We start from the raw sequence: 16,640 nt of genomic DNA on the forward strand, positions 1-16,640 counted from the left end.
AGCATCTGTAAATTGAGACCCTTTTTTAGACAATCATACAAATTTAATTTGTCCCTGGAAACAAAAACACAACCTAACAGATTAACAAAATATGTCCTTTAGACAACATTTTTTCTGTGAATTTTTCTACACTGTTACCATTTTTATCCTTCAGTAAACAATATTATTCTAAAAAAAAAGTTTATGTAAAACATTTCGAGTTTACAGAGAGCTAAACCCTTAGAAAATTAGGAAGACTGTATCAAGTCAACCTCTTTTAACTTCTGAACTGGCTCCACTCTTTTCAAAAGTAAATTCTAAAAATTTTTGAGTTATCATTATTAAGTTATATGAGCTAGAGACATTTCTCTGCTATAGATGCTTCTGTAAAATTGAATAAGGATTTTATTATACCACACACACAAAAGCATTTGGTACAGAAAAGGCAGTTTTCGGTTATTCTGTTGAGAATTTCTTTCCATGATTTCTCCCATTAAAGTATAGTTTTCAAAGCAACCACCACGACAAAGGAAGCATCTAATTAGTCCATTTTCTTCTGATCCAAGAATGCTGAACATTTACTGTCCCATCTGTAATTGTATCAGCAGTGTAATGAACACAGTTTATATTACTTAACTATTCTTTGAACTCCAAGAACTGTTGAAGTCTTTTCTGATGTTCTGCAGATGCTTGCACAGCACTAAATGAAACATAAATTCAAAGCATAAGCTTTATTTTACATTAAGCATATTAAGTGAACCACAGAGCACAGAGTCAATATTTTTCAAAACAATTAAAAATGAATAGAAATCTTCACTTATTTAGTACTTCTGAAAAAGTTGGATGAAAACTCTTTTTAATCTAATGAAGAGGAGGGCTTGCATTCAGTAATAGCAAGCTTCTACCTTCTGAAAGACCAAAGCAAATTAAGACTGACAAGTGAAGGCATCGATTTTAACCTGCTCTGCTATGGAACCTGCTGTGCAGAGTTCCAGGCCTTGCAGTAGATTTTCTGGATTTTATTATTTTATTTAAACCAGATTCCAACATTATCTTTGAGTTGTGGAGTATTTGAATTGCCTTTAATATAAAAATGCTTTAAACTAAAATGTTTGGTTAAAGCACAATAGATTTCATTAATCGTTTTCAAAGGTAACAGCTTGGTGGTTTAGATTTACTTTTCCCTTTGAACATAAGTTATGTTTTGCATGGGAATACTAAGTTCTCTCTCCACCCTCGTCATCACAAAAATATATTACCTTGACAAAATTAGGGCAAATATATACTGAAACTAGTATAAAACTCCCTTTTAAACTTTTGGGCAAAACTGAATACAATGAAAGATTCTGGTTTTCTAGTTCTTGAATAGTAATATATCATTACTAAATGATAAAATTCTAGATAACTAAAGGTCACCACGTTTTAAAGTGCCAAAACAGTCTTACTTAAATAATTTTGTTACAAATCATCTTAAAATGCCTTATATACATCTCTGCTTTCTTAAACCATATAACTATCTCTAATTGAACCATCTTAATATTTCACTGTGCGAAGACGCCCTCTAGGTGCTAGTGAGACTGTCATCTCTAACTAAATGCCCCTGGAACTCTCTCCAACACCAAATCTGTGCCTTTTCCCATGACTTTTCCGTCCACCAGCAGATAGTGAACTATCCCTTACTATTTATTTACTGTCAGTACTCCTGACTCTAATAGGACTCTGTGCCCCTCAAATAAATTTTGATATGTTATAAGCTGGAAAACCAATAAATCAAATTTCCTAAATTAAGAGTAAATGTGGGGGGGGGGGAATGCAGAGATGTAGGTCAAAAAATACAAAGTAGCACATATGTAGGATGAACAAGTCTAGAGATCTAATAACATGAGGACTATAGGTAATAAAATTGTATTAGTAATTTTTGTTAAATAATTTAAGTAGATTTTAGCTGCTCTTGTCACACAAAAAACTATGTGAGATGATACAATAATTTACTTCACTATAGTAACATTTTACTATCTCTATGTATGCAAAAACATCATGTTGTAAACCTCAAATATACACAAAATTTATTTTTTAAAAAAGAATATATAGGTGCTGAACAAATGTTTCTAATCAGTAACTGGCCTATGTTAGTTAATTGTCACGGCTCAAGAGTTTACTTCATTTATACCTGGTTCTCAGAGGTGGAGCATTGGGTAGTGAATAATTAGGTATACAGTAATAATAGTTGTCTCAGTAATATATAATGTACAGTGGGTTTTATCTCTACTAACACCAAATGAAGCTAAGTGGGTTTGAGAACATTCCCTTTCATGGGAGTGTAAACAGTACCAGAAAGGTTCAAAGATTAGGGGAGACAACACAGTCTACTGGTTAAGAGTAGACGACACACTGTAGATAGAACTAAGGGTTAGAAAGACTTGGGTTTGAATTTTGGTTCTGCAACTCACAACGTGCATAATCTTAGGTGAGTTACTTAAATTTTTAGGTAACTTGCCCCAAATTACAGATAGTCAATGATGTAAACAGACAAAAACCCATATTTCTAACTGCAGATCTAACATCCTTTGCACCATACCATTTTGCCCTAAATTTGTGCAAAATAGTCTCTTCTGACCTCACTGATTTTAGTGCATATATAAAATATGGCTCTTATGAGAGAAAAGTAAGGCAGAATTTCATTCTTATTTTTTTTTAGATTCTAGTAAAATTTCTAATTTTATTTTATTTTTTAATTTAAGCATATTACAGGGGTAGATTCTCATAATTTTTAATCAGTCATCTATCTCCCTTTCTTATCTAATGAATCCCTATTTTCCCCTTTTCTCCTTGGTTTTGCTCTATCATCAACACACATCATATCTATTGCATTCTCCAAACTCATCGGTAAGTGTTTTCTGAGCATAACCTACACGCTAGTTTACGTCTTGAAGGCAGTCAAGTGCTATAGATGGAAAGAAGGCAGATTTTTGGAAAGAAGAGCAAGGAAGACCTGATTTCAGATTCATCATGTGCTGTTAGGCAAGTTTCAACCTCTTTGTGTCTCAGTTTTCATATCTGCACGATTCTGATAATCTCTACACCTCACAGGGTCTTTGAGAAGAGTAAATGAAAAACATACATAAAGTTCTAAGTGTATTATCTAGGATAGTGCTGTCCAATAAAACTTTCTGCAATGATGTAAATGTTTTATACTTATGTCGTCCAATATGGCGGCTACTAACCACATGTAGCTCTTGAGTACTTGAAATGTGGTTAGTGTGACTAACAAATTGAATTTTTAATTTCATTTAACTTTAATTTAAATAGCATACCTGGCTATCATCCTGCACAGTGCAGGTCTAGAAGGCACTCAATAAATAGATTTTCTGTTTTTAAACAAGTTAATAAACCTCTTAACAACAGAGGATTATCTACAGCTCTTTTGTATTTCCACACAGAACCAAAGAGTTCCATAAATACTTGCTAATGCTGCTGCCTGGTATTATGAAGTAAAAGGAAATACACGACCTGCTTCTAAAAGCAGGTGGTATGAGGAAGTCCGAAACTATTTATTGATTGCCTACAGAAACAGCAGGGCAAACTCTAGTGCCATCTAAAGTTCATTTATAATTATGGTAAACATAGTATCCCTCATCCTGTCTAGCTAGATCATTTCATAAGCAGGAAGCAGTAAACATCAATAAAACTAAATATAAACAGGTTGGCATTTGTGGTTTTCTCTCTGGTTCTGTTTCTGAAGGTGTTGTGATCTGTCGGTGTTTTTCCAGCATGATTCACAAAGCACCAGGGATTCATTTATGGAATGCTCTGCTCACCCCAAGTCTTAGTTTGCTGACCAAGATGTAACAACTTAATTATTTTTAATATGCTCTTCTGGAAAGGTACTCAGTTTTTTGCCTTTTTTCTCCCTTAAGGATCTTTTGGCAATTTAAAAAAATATACATAATTAACATTTGCTGCTTTTATAAATTTCTGTCCTCTCTTTTGTCCATTTGAAAGAAGTCCTCAAAGCTTATGCTGGGCCAAATTTTAAAGTATAAAGTCTACATACAAGCTGTAAATTCACAGTGGGAATCATCAAGTCCCAAAAGAACACTTTCGACATGAGAACCTTCATAGTTCCCATGCCTATTTCTCAGGAAAATGCCTGAAAGTGGGGCTTATCAGGGATGAAAACAGGTAAACTTACTTCAGATGTTCACCAAACGTAGTAGTTATTCGATAGATGGCAGTTTTCAGTGATGCTCTGAATGCAAATCTTAATGTTTTATAAGAAGTGTCCACAAGGCTTCCTGAAATCCGGGGTGGTTTACTGGAAGCATGAGGAAGTTTGAAGTACTTGTCCACTGCCTAGACCAAGAAAGAAAGAAAACACATTAATTCAGATTATCAAGAAAGCCACCTTAGTCCAAAGAACAAGATTTTATTTTAGATAGTTACACAGATATAGATACATACATAAACGCAGACTATATATTTCTTATTGTGGCTCACAGTCAAGACAGTTTGAAAAGCAATGTAGCAGAGTGGCTCGGCTACTTCAGCAGTTACCAGGGCCCAGCAAAACTCAAGACTTGCCCTCTAAAAAAAGAGCTGTTATTCTACAGCCTTGAAAACGCAAAGCTAGGAAGTGACTGATATCCTACTCTGCTTATGATGTGCGACAGGTAGAAAGACTTTTCTTGTGGATCTCCACAAAAAAAGACCAAAACTTTCATTCACTAAACTAGTTTATTTTCCTTTTCAGTTTTAGACAAGGCATCTATGAGCAAGAGTAGGTGGGGCAAGAGTGAGAATTCACAAGTGAAAATGATTCTATTTACAGTTGATAAAATAAGAAATGGAGATTTGAAAATATCTTTTAAAGGCCAAAGGTGAATAATACATATATATATGGGTTTTTCTTTGTTTTTTTTTTGAGACAAGGTCTCACTCTATTGCCCGAGCTAGAGTGCTGTGGTGTTGTCATAGCTCATTATAACCTCAGACTCCTAGGCTCAAGCTATCCTCTCGCCTTGACCTCCCGAGTAGCTGGTACTACAGGTGTGCACCAACATGCCTGCCTAATTTTTAAATTTTTTGTAGAGACAGGTCTCATCAGGTTGCTCAGGCTGGTTTCGAACACCTGGCCTCAAGCAATCCTCCCACCTCGGTCTCCCAAAGTGCTAGGATCACAGGGGTGAACCTCCACGCCTAACCAAAATAAAATAATTTTTAAATGACATAGCAACATTTAGAAGGGAGCTGTGAAGATGAAATATGTTAATCTATTACAGAAAGATAATGTCTAAAGTAATAAGAAATGACAGTATAAACATATTATTTATAGTTATGAATATAATCACCAAAAGAATGGAAAACAAAAATAGATTTATATCTGCTGTCACGTTTTTAATTTCAAGAGCTCTTTTATGTCACCTGAGTGTTCTTTTTTATTTTAGCATCCTATTTTTATTTTAAGGATGCAATATCCTCTTTTATTTCTCAGGATTTTGATAATACCTTTTTTGGTTTTTTGCTTTTTACAGTTTCTTCCAAGCTGCTTTTTCCCCTCCTTTTTGCTTCTTTTAGTCTCTATCTTCTGCAATAGAGACTTTCCTCAGAAACCTGGTGATATTTGGCTCATGACTGCAAGTAGGACCTCCTAAAGAGCTGACCAAAAGTTCTGAGTGTATGGTTGGAGACTGACAACAGGCTTCACTGTGGTTGATCTGCATGCACTTTTGGGGGTCAACCTTCAACTCAGTCACTTTACATCTTTCTTCCTGGATTGGTCCGAGTTCCTAGAGAAGCCTTCTAGTATCCTAACTGGAGGGCCTGGCCCCAGTGTTCTGAGGGCCACATGGGGAACAGAGGTATTGGACTCATCCCTATGCTTTTAGTACTCACAATTGTATCTGGACTCTCCCAGTCCAGAGAGCTGGTGTTCTGCTCTCTCCAGAGGAAAAGCTCCCGCCTGCGATGGAGGAGGAGCAATGACCCAACAGCAGAGCACCTAGGAGTCTAACTGGTTGTCAAACAGATCCCACCCAGGCCTCCTTATTTTGGGTACCTGTCCCTTTACCCTTGGGTCCTAGAGGTACCTGGTGCTTTCCCCACTGCCAACTTGGGATCTGTCTCTAGAATCTACTTAGCTATCTCAATCATCTACTTTTTGGCTTCAAAACTTTATTGCTGTTGTGTCCTCCCTTGTTTATGGATTTACATATTTTAAAAGTCCTTTTTCATTGTTTAGTAGAGTTTTGGGGAAGGAATAAGATTTGATTCATGTGTTCAGTCTGCCATGATAACTTCGAGTCCAATCATTTATTCTTTTTATTTTTAATGATACGGGGGTCTCACTATATTGCCCAGGCTGGTCTCAATTTCCTAGAGTCAAGCAATCCTCCCACCTCAGCCTCCTGAGTAGCTGGGACTATAGGCATGAGACACTATAGGTGCCTAGCCCATCATTTATTCTTTCAACAATCACTTATTAGAGTGTTTCCCAAGACTGAGACATACTTGAGATAATTTTAGGCAGTATGGAAGGTGGAAGTCAGTGAAATACTTAAGCAATATTAAATAACACTAAATCATAATGAAGTTATTTTCAATTTTCTTACAAATGTTCTGATTAAGTCCATGTATACTAGGGAAAAATAGTCATCATCATTTACCACCTGGGTCCAAAGGATCCTTTGTATTTTTTATAGTCTAAAGTCATTTTATAAAAAATTTACAGAACAGTGACATGATAATATAAAATAACCTTATAGAAATTTAAAGACTATAAACATAGCAAACCCAAATTTCTATTCCATATTTTCTACGTTTTGAAGGTACATACCCTGAAATGGGCAATGTCTTTTGAATGCAACTAGCTGCTCATCAACCATCACGTGTAAACCTGGAACACATCTATCCTGTAAATGCTGGTTTCAAACTGAAGATATATCTCTAATAGGCTCTAGCTCATCAATACTGCCGGTTCTTTTTCTTGCATTTGCACAATCAAAATGCAATATTTTTAAAAACTTTTGACAGCTCATAATTTTGTTGAAGAGAGTACAGCCATTTTCTTTGTACCATAATGACAAAACATTTTCATTCTTAGGCTTATAAGTATGAATTCAAATGATCAATCCAGTGACTATTTTCACTTCAATGTCATCTATTTCCTTCTATTACCTTTGTATACACACACTTACCTTTGCATTTATCCCCTTACAAACTATATAACGTAAATTTTGGTGTACAAGTATCACAGAAGATGAAGGAACACTATTATGTGTACTGTTAGCAAAATTGGATGATTCAAGTTCATATTATAAAATATTGTGGGATAAGGTCCTTCCTGTTGAGTGACTTACTAGACAAGCATACCATGCATTTCCTTTTTCTCCTTAAAAATATATTATTCTGTCATCAATTCTTGAGTTTGAGAAAATACATCTAGAATATTATCATCTGAAGATTCATAGTCTGAAATTCCTCTTATGTGATCAATTTCACTATCATCATTAAAGTCTAGAGCTATGCCGTCCAAAGTGGTAACCACTAGCCACATATAGCTATTAAGCACTTGAAATTTGTCAGGTATAAACTGAGAAATGCTGTAAAGTAAAAAATACACACCAGATTTCAAAGATTTAGTATGAAAAAAATATAAAATATCTCATTAGTAATTTTATATTGATTACATGATAAAAATGATACTATTTTAAATACTGAGTTAATTAAAATATATTAAAATTAATTTCACCTGTGTCTTGTTAATGTCACTACTAGAAAATGTAAAGTTGCCTAGGTGGGCTGCATTATATTTCTATTGGCCAGAGCTGGCCTGGAGTGCTGCTGTCTCTTTGCATTCGTCTCCTGATGTGTCTAAATAATTATCTTAACATATTGGCAATTTTCTTCCTTTTACCAATGTTGGCAGAAAATTTTTTAAGTGCTAAATTATCAACTATATTCAATGAAAGCTTTGGAAAAAAAAAAAAAGGCTACACAGACATGTGTCCAGACTTCATATGTAGCTTTTCTTTAAAAATCATGCAATACTCTATGATTTCATCATTCTGTTTTCTTATTAGTCTTTTTACCACAATTGGAAACAACTGATGGGTAATGATGAAATCATTCCTAGGATGATCAAATAGTAAATTGTTTCAAGATAGGGAAAATATAAAGTCACTAAGACCTATAATACATCTTAGATTTTAAAAGGGCCCAATGAACCTACATGGGTAATTGCAAGAGAATGAATTTTAATGAATTTTTTATAAGTAATTTTTCTCTTTGTTCTTTGAAAGACTTCTAGGAAAGAATAAAAGCCATAAAATAGCTGGGCATGGTGGCTTGCACCTACAATGCCAGCCACTCTGAGACCAGGAGTTAGCGCCACTGCACCCTATTCTGGGCAACAGAGTGAAAACCATCTCTAAAAAAAAAAAAAAAAAAAAAAAGTCATAAAATATCAATCTTTACAAATAGAACTGCTCAAAAAAGAAACGCAAAAAATAAATTAGGTCCAACAAATCCTAATGATATAAGGACTAAATCAAGAAGGAAAGTCTCAATTTGGAGCCAATGTGTCCTAAACATCTCTGTAATTCTCACTAATCTCACACTAGCCACATTTATTACAAAGGATAAACAGGCCTCAGGTTCACGGCTTTTGGCAAATAACACTATATAGCTATAATTTAGAATTATTGACTTTTCTCACTTTAATTGCCTTATCCTCAATTCTGAAAACAAAAATCTTCTATAACTGTTTTTTTAAAGTGATGCGATGTTGTAATAAAAGACGTACGTATGTCTTTCGGTGGCAAAATCTGACCTGACCTGAACTCATCTGGCAGTAAAACGTGACCTGAGCTGACACAGGCTATTTACAGTCTTTATCCCACTTAATAGGAATATGCAGACGTTTCACTAGAGAAAAGTATTAGTGTATCTGATTACAGGTGATTTACCTCAGATACCAATAGGAGTGTTATGTAGTATATGATGATATATATACATATATTAATATATACACACATACGCACGTTACATTTTTAATATTCAAAATCATCTGGATTCTGAAATTATGGTAGGGTTTGAGATAAGGGACTGTAAGACTCATATTCTACTTGTAGCAAGTCAAACTAATTTTCCTTTTATAATAGTGATATGAAGTTTCCTTTTAAATAAATTTATGTTAAAAATGAAATGACTTAAAATACTAAGTAAATAAAAGTTTAAATAAAATATTAATACGACAAATTATGGCAATAGTATATGGTAATAAAGAGCCATGAAAAAATTATGAAGCTAGCGTATGAGTAACCTAAATTTGAACTGCACATCTAATGCTTTGTCTCCCAGACAACTTACGTACAGAATTGACAGCAATACCTTTTTGTAGTCTTTCTTTTAATCTGAAAGATCTTTTCTCTTGTGTAAGAATTCTGTCATACGGCATCATAATAGTGACAACAAGGTAATAAGAGCCAACATTTACTGAGTGCTTCATATGGGTCAAGTACGCTGAGTGCTTTACAGAGTCTCATTCACTCTCCACAATCCTATGAGGTGGGTACTATTAACCCCCATTTTCCACATACAGAAACTGATGTTTAGACATTATCATATTTCTTGATTTTATAATGTTTTTTACATTTTATAATTTCTAAAATAGAAATATATCTTTCAATTAATAGCATCTTAGATTCAAAGAAATACGATAAATGTCGTTTCCTAGGCTGCACAACTAGGAAGTAGTAGAAGCTGGAATTCAGACACAAGCCAGTCTGACTCCAGTCCTCACACTCTGGCACTTCTGCCAACTGCCATTCTATCTGAAGAAAGGAGGTTAGGAAATGCATACCTCTGTCAAGCCCTCCCAGAGATTACGTGATCCGATAGGGTGGACTGCCAAGGACCTGGGGTCCAGAAGCCTGACTCAACCATTTACTGGGTGTGATCATGAATAAGTCACACCAATAGTTACAGTCTCTCTGAAAGAGACTCCATTATGCAAAATAAGCCTTCTAACCTCAGAGGGTTGTTACAAAATGTCTTTTAAAGCATTTCTTTTTGGATACTACATAAATGTTAGGTAAAGCAGCACAGGATTCCAGAGAAACAAAGAATAGACTCTGCCATGTAGAATATTGGTCAAGGGTCCCCGGCCTTCAAATTCATAGCTCTGACCCTCGAGAATATTCCTTTCTTTTTCCTCATTCTTCCTTCTAACCCCTATATCCTTGCAGAATCCATTAATGGCCTCATACCCCTCTTTCTATCCCCCTCTTGCAAGACTAGCTTAGATTCACCTGTCACACGCTCTCTGATCATCCTGCATTTCTATGAACTGGTACTGTGGCGCTTATTACAACTGTAGTTAATTCTTTGTATAATTATTTTTTCACAGTCTGTAAGCTCCTGGAGGGCAAGAACCATGTCTGTCTTTTTCCATCCTGTATATTATCACATGCCAACTGCTTGATAATTAACTATTTACTGGATGCATGGCTCTAAGAATGGCATAAAGGTAGACTTCAATATTCCATGTAGATAAAAATCTGACTTTCAAATGATGAGGCAAAAAATATAGGGCTGATATACATCAAGATGACACTGGCTTTTTCAAAGAAAACAAGGCTTTCTGAAAAATTGAAAACATTCTAAAGATGAAAAGGTTCTGAGATGGATGGTGGTGATTATTGCGTAACAGTGTGAATATACTTAATGCCACAGAACTGCACACTAAAAAGTGGTTAAAATGGTAAATTTTATGTCATATGTATTTTACCACAATTCTTAAAAATTTTAATTATAAAAAATACTGTCCATTTTGTTCCCCAACCTTTTATATGTAAGAACCCTTCTTAAAGGCAACAACAACAAATATTGTGGACTTCCACAAGACCATAGTTGTTCTACATCCGTTGATAGGAAATAAGTTAATGACCATGAACTCAGTAATGCTTTCAAATGAATTTGTATCTAAATTAACCAAAACAGCATGTAGAAACCTCTGAGAAATAGCTACAAACGTGTTAGATGCACATTAATTATTCAGATGACAGTAACGTTTGTGTGGACTCATCAGTCCCTCATAGTAACTGTGATCTCCCAGGATGGCCTGGCCACTGGTAGGAACCACTGCTCTGGAGTATCCATCACGCTACTCCTTGCCCTCTGAATGGTTTGAAGAGTGAAAGGCTCCCCTTTCCTTTCACATTTTGCCTTTAATGATTCACAGGGAAATGGCTGATGTTATTGATACTGAAGAGTAAAACAAAAGGACAGTATAGTTCTATACAATTGTTCCTTAGTAACACCTAGAAGCCAGTATTGTACAACTTGCCTTAAATTATAGAGCTACTTGGTATCATACTTACTCTTTTCACTAAGAGCAAGTATCCCTTCTAGATCAAAGAATATAAAACCAAAAATATATATAACAGGGCTCATATGAGTCACATCACATTCCAGCCTCTCAAAATGAAAGACAGTTTGAGATCATTTTAACCAACCCAAAGCATCAGAATTGTCACTCAATTTGGGCCCCAGAACGGAAGCCTTTGCCCAATGAATCAGCAATGAAGCAATCCAGCAATCATCCAACAAGCCTGTCATTTGCCAGGAATACAGAGATGAGACAAAGCCCCTGCCTCTGCTCCGGCTAATATGAATAGAAGATGATAAAAGTCAATAAAGGCAAGATAGTGTTGAGATGGGAGTTAGAGAGCAGAGCCAGACAAAAGTAGAAAAATATGTTCTAGGCAAAGAAGGAAAGAAAAGATACATGTACAGAGTTACAGTTAGGTTAAGAAAATAAGATACTGGCCGGGTATGGTGGTTCACACCTATAATCCTAGCACTCTGGGAGGCCGAGGTGGGAGGATCGCTTGAGGTCAGGAGTTCGAGACCAGCCTGAGCAAGAGTGAGATCCCACCTCTATTAAAAATAGAAAAAATTAGACAGTCAACTTAAAATGGAAACAAAAAATTAGCCAGGCATGGTTGGCTCGCGCCTGTAGTCCCAGCTACTCAGGAGGCTGAGGCAGAAGGATTGCTTGAGCCCAGGGGTTTGAGGTTGCTGTGAGCTAGGCTGACGCCACTGCACTCACTCTAGCCCAGGCAACAAAGTAAGACTCTGTCTCAAAAAAAAAAAAAAAAAAAAGAAAGAAAGAAAGAAAAGAAAAGAAAAAAAAAATGAAAAGAAAAAGAAAAAAAAGAAAATAAGATATTATTTGGGTGAAAAACGAATAGTCCATGGTGGTTAGCAGAGCAGAGGGAAGAATAGCAGAGTGGCTGGAATCGGGTGAAGGATCTCAGTTACGAGTTAGTAGGAGCAAGAGGCCACAGTAACAATTTAGGACAGGAATGCCAAGAGCCTGAAGCAAGGCCGAGGCAGGAGAGACAGGCAAGAGAATGAATGGACACAGGCTTGGACCCTTGGAGTTTTGCCATATGTGCAACTGAAGGACATAGGGACAAGGCAGTTGAAGGAATTAGTAATAAAGTGGTTGAAATGACAGACTATAAGGTCTAATCTAATCTGAATAGGGAAAGACGTATGTAGCCACGGAAGCTGAAAGAAAAAGGACATGGGAAAAGGAACTGGAAATGTTGGTAAGATCAAAGAAACTGTCCAGAAGCGGCAAGGACGTGAGAGGGCTGTGCCTGGAGCAAGGGCTCCTACACTGGGGTCCATGCCCTATGGGTGAAATTCAGGCAGGACAAATGGACTGAATTTGGTGATAAAAATTACATGTTTATCCTCACTAAGCTCTAATTAAAATTTAGCCTTTCCTTCGATTAAGAATGTAAGCAACAAATCGTAGCAGTTCCTGTGACTTTGTCACCAACAGAAGTCACAAATATCCTCATACCACATTACTATTGTTACAATTACCTTGAAACACCATTCATCTTATCACTACTTCAAAATGAGTTCTTGGACTCACTCAAGGTAGCTCACGCCTGTAATCCTAGCTCTCTGGGAGGCCAAGGCCGGAGGATTGCTTGAGCTCAGGAGTTCCACACCAGCCTGAGCAAGAGTAAGACCCCGTCTCTACTAAAAAGAAAAAGAAAAAAAAAAACATAGACTCACTGACAGATCTTTTTTTGTTTTTGAGATGGGGATCTCACTATATCACCCAGGTTGGTCTTGAACTCCTGGCCTCAAGTGATTCTCCCACCTCAGCCTCCTGAGCAGCTGGGACTACAGGCGTGCACCACTGTCCCTGGCTCATTTTTTAAATTATTTTTTTAGAGACAGGGTCTCACTGTGTTGCCCAGGCTGGTCTTGAACTCCTGACCTGAAGCAATCCTCCTGCCTCAGCCTCCCAAGTAGCTGAGATTACAGGCATGAGCCACCAACAAAAAGCACATATTGCTATATCACAAATTTAACAGCTTAATAAATATATTTCAATTATATTTGAATCGAGATGCTTTCTAATCCTAAGTACTTTATTTTATGCATTTAAGAACACTATTCTGAGAAAAAAAATCCATGGGTTTCACCAGACTGCCAAAGGGATCTCTGGCACAAAAACACATAAAGGCTCTGGCTTGGAGAGCAGAATCCTGGAGTTTCAACCTTTGTATGTGGAGTAGCCAGGGGATAATGAGGCCCAGGTAACAGTCACAGGTTGAGAGAGTATACAAACGGTAGTGAAGAGAAGGAAGTCATCAACAACTGTGCAGCCAGGGTGTGAAAGGGATTATCCACGTAGACTGCTCATTACAGTCCATCTCAGGATGTGCAGTGGGAAAAGACAGACTGTGAGGCAGTTGGCAAAATCTGACTGCAGAACATGACCAAAAGGCTGACTGTGATGTGCCTCAGGGGAAAATAGATGTTATAAGCCTCACACAAGGAGGAGCTTTTATACTCAGAAGCTAAGTACCAAGGCATTGGTCCTATTCTTTTTCCCTTTACTTCTTCCCAACACCCCAAAATAGGCCTTTTTGCCTCCTTCTATTCTGCCCCTAAAAAGCATACTCTATTCCAACTCCTCTGTTTCAAAGTGAGCAGGGTTTGCTAAGGCTTTTTAATTTGTCTCCCAAAAAGCTAGTGCTGGAAACTTAATCCCCAGTGAAACAGTGTTGCAAGGTGAGGTACTCTCATGAATGAATTAATGCAGATTATAAAAAGGTTTGTGCATTGGATCTCTTGCTCTCTCTCATCCATGTAATGCCTTCCACCATGTTATAACACAGCAAGAAAGCCCTCACCAAAGGCAGCCCCTCAATCTTGGATTTCTCAGCCTCCAGGACCGTGAGCCAAATAAATTTCTGTTCGTTATAAATTACCTAGTCCGTGGTGTTCTGTTATAGCAGCATAAAACAGACTAAGACAGGGCCTGACCTTTTGACAAATCTGTAATGCTTATCTTCCTACCAAAAGGTATAAATGACTATGATCAAATAGATTGCTTTTCTTCTAATCAACTATGAAGAACTAAGAATTTTGATGGCAGGGGAAGTGAGAACAGAGTAATTTTGGTGCAGAATACCTCTAGGGTAGTGTGATCTTTATGAAATCAACACAGTGAATGTTAACCAGCATTTTTTTAAATGAAATAGAATAGATAATATTAAAATGCACTGCCCATAGTAAAAGGTAAGTACTGTTCCAGGAATCTTTTGTTTCTTTACATACACACAGACACATATATTCTTAGTCTCATGTAAACATACTGTAGATCCTGGTCCAAAAAGTTTGAGAGCCACGGTTCTAAGGGAGAACCATTCTCTTTGAAGAAACAACACCATGCAGGAGGAAAAAACCAGGACAAGATGGTAGACACGTTCAGAAAGAATAAGGGATGTGGATCTTAGGCTTTTCCTGGGTGTACTACACTCCTAGTGCCCTGTGATCAGACCTGGTTCAACCTCCAGCTCTGCAACTCACTGGACTTGTGTGTGAGACCTCAGGTAAGTTACTGCACTACCGAGCCTCGTTCATCTGTAAGAAAGGGCTAGAGTAGCTCCATCTTGCTTACTTCACAAGATAGTCTTAAGGATCAAGTAAAATAATGATATGAAATCACTCTGTAGACTAAAAGCATTATACTGTTACTGTTATTTTATTTTAAACTACACTGCCAGAGTGATAAAAAACAAACTGTTACGAGCATCAACAATATGCCCAAATCATGGTTACCCCATTGTTTGGTTAAATAAGGCACATATTTCCTTAGAGAAAGGTAGCTGGGAGGGTACAATAACACTATCCATATGGACGTACATGTTTCAAGTAATAAACATGAGAAAGTGAGCACAAAAAGTACCTAAAATAAAAAATAAAAAATAAATCACTGGTTTTGATGGGTAAGACTTTCTAAAGGGTAAAATGAATTGAATTCTGAAGAAAGGAACAGTGAAGCACATTTTTTCTTCATATCTTAAATGGCTTCCCAAGACCAAAAGATGCAGCATCAATTATCCTTTAGGCCTAGTCCAACACCCTCCTCCAGAAAGCCTACTGAAGCCCCCAGCTGCTGTCTCCAAATGCCTCATGCAGTCAGTGTTTATACTTCTCATGTGACACATAACTATTACTATAAGGTGGTATAAACATATCACCCAACATGAAGTTAGGAAAGGAAGCCTACTGCAAAGCAGGAAAGATATGCTTTATTTTTTGTCTCTTTAAGTCTAAGACTAAAAAGACCTGCTGGTGAAAACTAACCATCCAGCCTGGTGATGGGCATCCACTGGCCTGAGCTCTTGAGCCTCTGGCCAATAGGGCACATATGTGCGTGGATAATTTAATCACAGGACACTTTCAGTAGCTACAAATTGTGTAAGGATTCATACTTATATCACTGGACACAACTCCAGTATCTTAAATAATCTGTTTAATGCCAGAGGCATATCCTACAGGTTTAGTATACTTTCATTTTCTGTTTCTATAAAATTTCTGTTTCTACAAAATTTTTATAAGCAAATTAAAAGTTTTCTCTTCTTATTCTCTGTCTTTTAGATGTAATTTCCTGAGGGTGATAGTAGTATCATTATTTTAACGTTCAACATGTCTGTCACTCAATAAATGTGATGTATTAAGAAACAAACAGGAAAACTAGGGGTGTGGCGGGGGGAAGATGGGAGGGGATGACCTCTACCTCCTCCCAACCCAGATTGCTTACCTCTTGCAGCGTCAACAAAGTATTAAGGATAGCTGGTAGTGTAGTCTGAACAACTCCAAATCTGTCTTCTGTAAATGATGCTGCCACTAAGTGAGACAGACCTCAAGGGGAAAGAAAAAAAAGTTAAAAGTGAATCAAAATTAGGCAGATCTATTTGCAATACATTTATCTGAGGAAAGATTAATGTTCTGAATGTTAGAATAAAACTACAAATAAAGAGGGGACAATAAATGCAAAATTGCGCAAAAGATCAGAATAGGCACAGAAAAGGTGCTCGACTCCATTAGTCATAAATAAAATGACAGTGTCCCTGGCTTTACATTCTATTATGAAAAATATTATCTTTTAAATAATTTTGTGTTGGGTAGTGGTAAGTGCTAGAAAGAAAAGCATGGTAAGGAAGTAGAATGACGGTTTTGAGGAGGATACTTTTCAGAGGATGGTCAGGAAAGGCTTCTCTGAGTATCATTTATTTAAGCACTGAGAAGGCAGTATCTATAAAATGAAAAGAAACAGTTCT

General features: G+C 36.7%; 1 protein-coding gene across 2 annotated transcripts in view; it reads right to left on the reverse strand.

The window, feature by feature from the left end:
* Nucleotides 1-295: 295 nt before the first annotated feature.
* Nucleotides 296-16,640, reverse strand: part of NDC1 (NDC1 transmembrane nucleoporin) — a 48,032-nt gene continuing 31,687 nt past the window's right edge. For both annotated transcript variants that reach the window (XM_069477960.1, XM_069477959.1), the window contains exons 16-18: nt 16,121-16,221; nt 4,172-4,332; nt 296-679 (exon numbers count right to left, since the gene is read on the reverse strand). In XM_069477960.1, coding sequence (XP_069334061.1) covers nt 616-679; nt 4,172-4,332; nt 16,121-16,221 — 326 coding nt within the window. In that variant the 3' untranslated portion in view covers nt 296-615. The remainder of the gene's footprint in view (nt 680-4,171; nt 4,333-16,120; nt 16,222-16,640) is intronic.

This window comes from Eulemur rufifrons, chromosome 8 (assembly GCF_041146395.1).
Source record: "Eulemur rufifrons isolate Redbay chromosome 8, OSU_ERuf_1, whole genome shotgun sequence".
NCBI classification, from domain to species: Eukaryota; Metazoa; Chordata; class Mammalia; order Primates; family Lemuridae; genus Eulemur; species Eulemur rufifrons.